This window comes from Mustela nivalis (genome assembly GCF_964662115.1).
Source record: "Mustela nivalis genome assembly, chromosome: 18".
In the NCBI taxonomy this organism is placed as follows: Eukaryota; Metazoa; Chordata; class Mammalia; order Carnivora; family Mustelidae; genus Mustela; species Mustela nivalis.
In genome coordinates, this window is record NC_139037.1 from 59,747,903 (window position 1) to 59,757,586 (window position 9,684).

Here is a 9,684-nt window from a genome sequence, read left to right on the forward strand (position 1 = left end):
TACATGATTATCCTGAACTGGTATGAAGCCACTAATGGCCTTGGCTTGTCCCATTAAATGTGTCACTGTGTTTGCTTCTGAATTATTAAAAGCTTTGATTTAGGTGCTCCCCCAGATTCCACTAGGAGTGTTACGTAACAGTGGATACACCCACTGCTTTTCTAAAATCTGGAAAGTTCTGAAATGTGTGCCTTCAGGGATTTGGGGTAAGGGATTATGAACCTCCACTGCGGGTGATGGGGAGCCAGGAAAAGTTTGAGCAGGGGAGGGCAGGGGCAGGCCTGGGCAGAAAGCCCCCGGGCTGTTGGGAAGGAGCCAGTGGTGAGGGGAGGCTGTGGAAACCTGGGTGGCCAGAGATGAGGAGGAGGAGGAGGCTGGAGAAGAGGACTGAACTGGGCAAGGGGCTGCAGGAGTGGCGAGTGGGGGACACCTTGGTGGCTGAAGGGGCAGGGGAGTGTAGGATATTGTCTAGTATCCCTGGCCAGAGTGGCGGGGGATGGAAGACCACGGCCAAGTGGGGTGGGGGAGAACAGGTTGGGGAGGCCTGGGCTAAGACTAGTCCAAGATGCATGTGGGGGCACCCTGCGGGATGATGTCCAGGAGGCACCGGGAAGAGGCGAGGGTAGGTGGAGGAGGGATGGGGTCTCTTGGGTGTGCTGAGCCAGGCCTCATGCCTCCCCAGGCTGGGCTGTGGAGGCCCCTCATGCTCCCCCATGCCTCGCTCCCCCGAGGAATGTCGTCGTCTCCGGACCTGCAGTGAGTGCCTGGCCCGCCATCCCCGGACCCTTCAGCCTGGAGATGGAGAGGTGAAGGGGGTTGGTCTCAGGGATTTCAGCTGGGGTTGGGTGGGAAGAGCCGGGTCAGAAGGGGTGCCAGCGACCCTGAGGACCCCAGCGAGCCCATGTTGCTCCCTCCAGGCATCCGCCCCCCGCTGTAAGTGGTGTACCAACTGCCCAGAGGGCGCCTGCATCGGCCGGAACGGGTCCTGCACCTCGGAGAATGACTGTCGGATCAACCAGCGAGAGGTGTTCTGGGCCGGGAACTGCTCGGAGGCGGTGTGCGGGGCGGCAGACTGTGAGCAGTGCACCCGAGAGGGCAAGTGCATGTGGACGAGGCAGTTCAAGAGGACAGGTGAGGCCAGCTAACTCCCCACGAGGACAGGCTGGGGTCCTAGCCTTTGGGGGCCCGAGGAAGGGCAGAGCTGGGGAGAGAGGCTGGTGGCCTGAACCGGGCTCTGACTCCTGTGCCCTCAACCCCAGGGGAGACTCGCCGCATCCTCTCAGTGCAGCCCACATACGACTGGACGTGCTTCAGCCACTCCCTGCTGAACGTGTCCCCAATGCCGGTGGAGTCGTCGCCCCCGCTGTCCTGCCCCACCCCCTGTCATCTCCTGCCCAACTGCACATCCTGCCTGGACTCCAAGGGTGCGGATGGGGGCTGGCAGCACTGCGTGTGGAGCAGCAGCCTGCAGCAGGTACCCCTGCCTGTCCCCCTGTGCCTCTGCCCTGCTTCCTTCTCCGCCTCCCTGGCTGTGGTCCCTCTGTGGTGCTTCCTCTGTCCTTCTCTTCCTTGCCTCTCCTCTCCCACCAGCATCTCCTCCTTCCCTCCTGGCCTCTCGAGTCTCCCTGTCATATCTGCTTGGATACCACATCCTTCTGGACCCTGCAGCTGGGTTCACGGTCCCCTCCATCCTTCCTGTGACCGCTCATGCTGTCTCACCTCTCCCTCCCCAACCTCCACGCTTGCCTTCTCTGTCCCTTTCTCTGCTTTTGGAACTTTGGGTTGTAAGAAACAGAGACCCCCCTCGGTTTTATTACACAGAATTGGGGTAGGAAGTCCTGCGGCTCTGACCTTCTGGAGCCCTGAGGTCTCTAATTTCAGCCGTTCTCCATTGTCTGCTTTCTGCCCCCAAGTTCTGCCCACTGGGAGGATCCCAGCCTCCACGCTGTGGAACACACCCAGCAGGTCACCAGGGCCAGGCGGGCAGTGCTCCCCCTCGAGGTTCTCTCTGTGACCCCTCTAGTGTGGGTCTTTAACCCCTTGAGGCCTCATCCCCATGCCTGGGTCCTTGTGGTGATACGGGTTCTCCCCAAATAGCATCAGGATGCCCGTCATCCATCTCTGTGAGCACTCCTGGGCCCAGAAGTCGATGCCAGGGAGCCTGCTGGCCGGTACATCCCGCCCGCCCAGCCTGTCAGCAAGGCAGGAGCCTCCAGGGCGCTGCACGTGGCAGGGAGGTCACTTCTGTCAGGGCTTTGGACTTCCATGCCGTGTGCCAGCTCTGGAGTGTTGGCTCTGCTTCTCACCACTCCGACAGCACAGATTGGACAAAACAGATGCACAGAGCAGCCCCATAAGGAGTGCGCTCAAGGGCTGCTGTTATTTTAACCCCCGGCAGTCGTTCTTTTGAATGATTTTGGCTTCAGAGCCTGGGATGGGCAATAAAGTACTCCCTTCCCTGGCTTCTTTTCACCAAGTTTTTTTTTTAAAAGATTTTATTTATTTATTCATGAGAGAGAGAAAGGTAGAGGGAGAAGCAGGCTTCCCACTGAGCAGGGAGCCTGATGTGAGACTCGATCCCAGGACCCTAGGACCATGACCTGAGCAAAGGCAGATGCTCAACTATCTGAGTCACCCAGGTGCCCTCGTCACCAAGTTCTTTTTTTTTTTTTTTAAGATTTTATTTATTTATTTGACAGAGATCACAAGTAGGCAGAGAGGCAGGCAGAGAGAGAGGAGGAAGCAGGCTCCCAGCTGAGCAGAGAGCCTGATACGGGGCTCGATCCCAGGACTCTGGGATCATGACCTGAGCCGAAGGCAGAGGCTTTAACCCACTGAGCCACCCAGGCACCCCTTCACCAAGTTCTTGACCGAGCCCCTTCCCTGTGCCAGGTGCTTCGCCAGGTTGCAGGCACCTGTCGGGACGAACCAGAACCCCGCTTCCAGGACTTAACGCTCTTGCATCTCTCCCGGGAGCACAAGGAATGCAATTTACGTGTTGGACAGCATCACCTGTGGCCACTAGGGAGGTCACAGCGAGAAATGCTGTACAGACTGGGGACTTGCGCTCCCCCGGTCCCTCCCCTCCAGATAACCCCACAGATATGGAAGCCTAGCTCTGCTGGTTGGGCAAAGCTTAGCTCACTGCGGGCCGTCAGCGTCTGTGGGCTTTGAGCTCCGGCCGCAGTGGCAGGGCTGTTTATTTGAGGATCGTGTGGTTGCTGAGTGCTGTCGGACAGCTGGGACTAATACCCATCTTCTTATACTTCCGGCCCGAATAGTAAATAAAATGCTCTGACACCCTGTGGTAAGTTCCCAAGAGTCTGACCCTGACCATGCACCTTGTCTGGGCTCCAGGACGTGCTAAGTGATGGCGCATGAGCTGCTGGGCAGCCCCTGGCCACAGACTCTGCTTCCCAGCTTAGTGCGGGAGGACCCTGGGCCCCAACAGCCAGCTCCACGTTTTTCCTAAGTGGCGGTGGCTTGCAGCCCCGCTCCTGTCGCTAATTTCTGTCTCTGCTGGGGTGGTTGCCTCCCTTTGGTTGTGAGAAACAGCCATGAGACCTAAGCCAGGTGGGGAGACTGACACCCCCAGTCACACCAACACAGTGGTACCTGTTAGAGGTCAGGGTGCAAAGCGCAGCCAGGCCTGACAAGGGACTGGAGACGGAGCCTGGAAAGCTGCCCCCCACGCCCCTGCCCTCCGCCGGCTTGGGGTGTGTGGTCCTCTCAATGCTTCCTTCTGGATCTGCTCTTTTCCTGCCCCCTTCTTCTTTTCATTTGCTGTGATTTACTCATTCAATCAGCACCTCTAGGCCTCACCTCCAGTTTCAATGATGCCACCAGCCTGACTCCCCTTGTGGACTCCCAGTTACAAATGCTTGACAAAGTGGTGTCCACTCTGGCCCATCGGCTGTGGCCAGAGAGGGGTGAGAGCTCCTAGGAGGGACTGTGGTCCGGGAGGACACCGAGGATGTCTTTGATCCTCTTTCTCTCCCTCTTTCTTGCCCTGCCCCCCCTTCTCATTTCCCCTCCCCTGTACAGTGTCTGAGCCCCTCTTACCTGCCCCTGCGATGTATGGCTGGAGGCTGTGGCCGCCTGCTCCGTGGACCCGAGAGCTGCTCCCTGGGCTGTGCTCAGGCAACCCAGTGTGCCCTGTGCCTGCAGCGCCCCCACTGTGGCTGGTGTGCCTGGGGGGGCCAGGATGGGGGTGGCCGCTGCCTGGAGGGTGGACTCAGCGGTCCTCGTGACGGTGAGCTGCGCTAGGGGTCGGGTGAGAGGGACTGCTCTTGGGCTGGGGTCTGGCGTGGAGAACCTGGGGGGCACTGGGGGCTGTCTCGGAGGTGGGGGTCAGGGGACGGTGGAGCAAAGCCCCAGGAGGCTGGGGGGGGGGCGTTGCCACAGAGGCACTCAGGCGGAGCTCTGCGTCCCTGCGCCAGGGCTGACCTGTGGGCGGCCTGGGGCCTCCTGGGCTTTCCTGTCCTGCCCTCCTGAGGATGAGTGTGCAAACGGGCACCATGACTGCAATGAGACGCAGAACTGCCACGACCGGCCGCACGGCTATGAGTGCAGCTGCAAGGCGGGCTACACCATGGACAAGTGAGGTGGTGGGCGCGGGGCCTAGGTGACTTTGCGGCAGGGGGCCCTGTGGGAGCGGGAAGGCACAAGGCGTGGGATTCACGCTGGAAGGGGTGAAGGGCCAATGCATGGAGGGGCCACGTTGGTGAGCTGAGCACGGCTTGCTCGGAAGAGAGAGGGTGGCAGGCTAGCCCCTGAGGGAGATGGAGGCGACCCCGGAGGGGGAGCGTGGAACAGCCCAGGGATGAGCCACCCATTGAGGGCCATCTAGTGGGTGGTGGGCCGGCCAGAGGCTTGAGGACCCATGTCGGGCCCTGACCCTCCACCCCCCACCCCTGCAGTGTGACTGGACTTTGCCGCCCCGTGTGCGCGCAGGGCTGTGTGAACGGCTCGTGTGTGGAACCTGATCACTGCCGTTGCCACTTTGGCTTCGTGGGCCGCAACTGCTCCACAGAGTGTCGCTGCAACCGCCACAGCGAGTGTGCAGGGGTGGGGGCCCGCGACCACTGCCTGCTCTGCCGCAACCACACCAAGGTGGGCTGCCCTGGGCCTCAGGCACACCCTGGGACAGAGCCTGGGGGGCTTTTCGCCCACGTGCTAGAGTCGTGAGCCTTACTCTGAGCCCTGTGGAGCCAGCCCAGGGAGGACGTGGGGAGACTTTGGGGACACTGTCTGAAGTTGTGTCAGAGAGGGGCCACCCTGGAATAGTGGACAGAGTTGGTGCTGGACTAGGGAGGCTGGGCCCATGGTGGGAGGACACAGCGTGGTGTAGGGAAGGGCTTTCTGAGCTCAACGCTTTGGGCTGGATGGGCAAGAACACCATCCCCTTCCCAACGCCCCAGGTCGCTGGCACGTGAGGGTGGAGGGCTAACTTGCACCCAGGCCTGAAACCCTGAGCCTGAGCCCCTGTTGCACTCCCATGGTGCTCCCTGAGGCTGCTTGTTCGCTCCCCAACACCCCCACTGCCACCACTCACCACCTGCTCTGACCACCCTTTCCCTGGTTTCCAGGGCAGCCACTGTGAGCAGTGCCTCCCCCTGTTCGTGGGTTCAGCCGTTGGGGGTGGGACCTGCCGGCCCTGCCATGCCTTCTGTCGTGGCAACAGCCACGTCTGCGTCTCCAGGAAAGAGCTCGAAATGTCCAGGAGGGAGCCTGAGAAGTACTCACTGGATCCAGAGGAGGTATAGAAGCAATGGTCCCAGACTCCTGGGTCTCGGGAAGGAAGGGACTGCCCTACACCTCTTTGCGATCACCCTGTCTTTCCTTGGCCAGATTGACAACTGGGTGACCGAGGGGCCCAGTGAAGATGAGGCCGTGTGTGTGAACTGTCAGAATAACAGCTACGGGGACAAATGCGAGAGCTGCCTACACGGCTACTTCCTCCTGGATGGGAAGTGCACCAAGTGAGAAGGAGGGGGCCCAGGGACCCTTGCCCTGCCCACGGGGAATGACTCCGGGAGCCACACCCCCTCCCCAGTTCTTTCCTTTGGGCAGAAGCGGACAATATCCCCAGGGAGGCCCTGGGCCGAGGCTGAGATACGAGGCCCTGAGCCAGACCCAGGTGGGAGACCCCCTCGCTCAGAGGCTGGTGCTGACATGCAGGCTACCGAGCACCCCCGTGGATGTCGGGGGTAGAGAGCTGCCAAGGGGCAAGGCCTTGGGGTGGCCTCCCACCCCAGGCCTTCCTTCCGAATGCTCAGTCAACCGGTCATTCCAACCCCGTTTCAAATCCTCAGCTTACTGCTGACTGGCTCCACAGCCTTGGGCAAATGGCTTGACACCCCTCGCCCCCGGGAACCTCAGTTTCCTCTTCTGGCTTGGAGCTTAGATTCAAGTTCACCTATGCAGTGTCCAGCCTGGAGCCCTGTGGGCCAGGGGAGCTCTGTGACCCCCATCTTCTTCTCCACCTTCCTCAGGTGCCAGTGTAACGGCCATGCAGATACGTGTAATGAGCAGGACGGGACAGGCTGCCCGTGTCAGAACAACACAGAGACGGGCACATGCCAGGGCAGTTCCCCCAGCGACCGTCGGGACTGCTACAAGTACCAGGTGAGGCTGGAGAAGTGAGTCCCAGGCCAAGGGCCCCACACCCCGAGAGGCCCACTCATTTATCCAACACACATTTATTGAGCACCTACTATGTGCTGGGCCATTTGGGAGGCACTGGGAAATGCAGTAGGGACCAAAATGGGCAGGGCCTACTGTCCTTGGGAAAGTTACATTCCCATGGAAGAGTCCAGCAACGAATGAACAAGTCAGTCAAATGCAGAGTATGTTAGTGATGAGCATTAAGGAGAAAGGAGGGCCAGCACTGTGGAGTGGGAATGGAAGATACGATGACCCAGGGAAGGCCTTGGTGAGAAAGTGACACTTGAGAAAAGATCTGATAGAAGTCAGGATACCAGACAAGCAGCCGTGGGGGTTATGGGCGAGCAGAGAGTAATCTGGGCAAGATGATCAGCCAGTGCAAAGGCCCTGTGGTGGGATGTATCTCAGGCTGGTAGGTGAGGCCAGCCCATCCTGTGCTCTGTTTGGGCTTTCTGCAGTCCCATGTGCAAGTCCTGTTTACTGCCTGGGTACAGAGGAACGATCTCAAGTTCAACGAGGTTAAGTCATTAGTCTGAGGCCACACAGGTAGTGAGGAGTAGAGGCAGATTCAACAGAGCCCTTCATCGCTACTCCTGAGAGTTCCAGAGGCCTCCACATCAGGGTGCTGTGGTCACCCTGACGGGAGGGATAGCAGCATGGAGCCTAGAGTTCTGGTGGCCTCCACACTGTGTCAGTGAGGCCCCAGGGGAGGTACAGTTACAAGGAAGCTGCTGGGGACTGAGGGAGCCTGGGGCAGTGGCTGCTCCCCAATTGGTACAGAACATCAGGACTTGGAGGGTGGCCGGGTGCTGAGCTCAGCCCTGATCGCCACCCGACCACCCCCGTGCCCGCAGTGTGCTAAGTGCCGGGAATCATTCCATGGGAGCCCGCTGGGTGGCCAGCAGTGCTACCGCCTCATCTCTGTGGAGCAGGAGTGCTGCCTTGACCCCACGTCCCAGACCAACTGCTTCCACGAACCCAAGCGCCGGGCTCTGGGTCCCGGCCGCACCGTCCTCTTTGGTGTGCAGCCCAAGTTTACCAATGTGGACATCCGCCTGACACTGGATGTGACCTTCGGTGCCGTAGATCTCTATGTGTCCACTTCCTATGACACCTTCGTGGTCCGCGTGGCTCCCGACACAGGCGTCCACACCGTGCATATCCAGCCACCTCCACCCCCACCGCCTCCCCCACCCCCTGCTGACGGCGGAACCCGGGGAGCTGGGGACCCAGGGGGACCGGGGGCTGGGAGCGGGTCAGGCACTCCGGCCGAGCCACGGGTGCGGGAAGTGTGGCCACGGGGCCTGATCACCTACGTGACCGTGACGGAGCCGTCGGCTGTGCTCGTGGTTCGTGGCGTGCGGGACCGGCTTGTCATCACCTACCCACATGAGCAGCACGCTCTCAAGTCCAGCCGCTTCTACCTGCTCCTGCTGGGCGTGGGGGACCCGAACGGGCCTGGTGCCAATGGCTCGGCTGACTCGCAAGGGCTGCTCTTCTTCCGTCAGGACCAGGCCCACATCGACCTGTTTGTCTTCTTCTCTGTCTTCTTCTCCTGCTTTTTCCTTTTTCTTTCACTCTGTGTGCTCCTCTGGAAGGCCAAACAGGCCCTGGACCAGCGGCAGGAACAGCGCCGGCATCTGCAAGAGATGACCAAGATGGCCAGCCGCCCTTTTGCCAAGGTCACTGTCTGCTTCCCACCCGACCCCACTGCCCTAGCCCCTGCCTGGAAGCCTGCCGGGCTCCCGCCACCCACCTTCCACCGTTCCGAACCCTTCTTGGCACCCCTGCTGCTGACCGGGGCCGGTGGGCCCTGGGGACCCGTGGGAGGAGGCTGCTGCCCTCCAGCCATCCCCGCCGCGACCGCTGGCCTGCGAGCTGGGCCCATCACCCTTGAGCCCACTGAAGATGGCATGGCTGGTGTGGCCACGTTGCTGCTCCAGCTGCCCGGGGGACCCCAGGCACCCAACGGTGCCTGCCTGGGTTCAGCCCTCGTCACGCTGCGACACCGGCTGCACGAGTACTGTGGGGGTGGTGGGGGCGCTGGGGGCAGTGGGCATGGGGGTGCTGCAGGCCGGAAGGGACTGTTGAGCCAGGACAATCTTACCAGCATGTCCCTCTGACCCACAGTGGGGCCCTCAGCTGTGGCAGCTGGGTGCCCTGATAACGCCGCCCTGGACTTGGAGCTCCTCTGGGGGCCCCCAGACACCATGTCCTCAGAGACCTCTGGCTCCCTTCCTCTGGGGCTCCCCAGACAGGGCATTTGATGTTCTGCATTTAACAATTATTTATTGAATACTTACTCTATGCTGTTGAAGGTGCTGGGCAGAACAGAAACTGAGACCTGTTCCCTGACCTTGTGGGGCTTCGGTTCTTGGGGGAAACAATCAGTGCATGTCCATGCTTGCACATGCGTGTGCACACACACACACACGAGTGTGATCATGTCTGTGAAGGATAGGTGCCAGAAGGGGATCATGGGATGTGGCCGTGAGGGACCGTGGGATAGGTTTGGTAGGGCATTCAGAGAAGCTGGGCCCAAAGACCGAGAGAATCGGCTACGGGGAGAACTCTGGGAAGGAGTGGGGTGGGGCCTGGGGACAAGGAAGGCCGGATTAGTTGGCACTGAGACAGGTACCGTCAATGGCTGAGTTGGGGGTGACCTGACCTGACATGTCAGGTCCCAGGTTTATTGTCCAAGGGGCGCCAAATGTGTGGGTCCACTAAGGGGAGTATGCAGATTTCACTCACTCTCAGGGTTTTGCATAGCTCCAAATGCCACGGTTTCCTCCTGGGTAGGAAGCAGAGTCTTGGGGAGTGGCTGAGATGTCTTCAATATGGAGGGCTTGGGTGAGGCCTCTGGGGAGAGAAGACTGAAAATGTAGCCTAGGGTTAGGTTTAGGGACCAGGGGCATGGGAGGCCTGAACAGCCTGCACTGTGGTTGGCTCCCCAGTGGGATAATTTCAGGGCAGCTGTCAGGCGGACCTCAGGCTCTGGGTTTGTAGCAGGGGTGCTGC

General features: G+C 60.3%; 1 protein-coding gene across 2 annotated transcripts in view; it reads left to right on the top strand.

Moving 5' to 3' along the window:
- Nucleotides 1–9,097, top strand: part of MEGF8 (multiple EGF like domains 8) — a 36,802-nt gene extending 27,705 nt beyond the window's left edge. For both annotated transcript variants that reach the window (XM_082711072.1, XM_082711071.1), the window contains 10 exons: nt 683–806; nt 918–1,131; nt 1,260–1,474; nt 4,045–4,252; nt 4,440–4,599; nt 4,920–5,112; nt 5,589–5,759; nt 5,851–5,981; nt 6,495–6,627; nt 7,521–9,097. In XM_082711072.1, the coding sequence (XP_082567198.1) occupies nt 683–806; nt 918–1,131; nt 1,260–1,474; nt 4,045–4,252; nt 4,440–4,599; nt 4,920–5,112; nt 5,589–5,759; nt 5,851–5,981; nt 6,495–6,627; nt 7,521–8,789 (2,818 nt within the window). In that variant the 3' untranslated portion in view covers nt 8,790–9,097. The remainder of the gene's footprint in view (nt 1–682; nt 807–917; nt 1,132–1,259; nt 1,475–4,044; nt 4,253–4,439; nt 4,600–4,919; nt 5,113–5,588; nt 5,760–5,850; nt 5,982–6,494; nt 6,628–7,520) is intronic.
- The last annotated feature ends 587 nt before the right edge of the window (nt 9,098–9,684 follow it).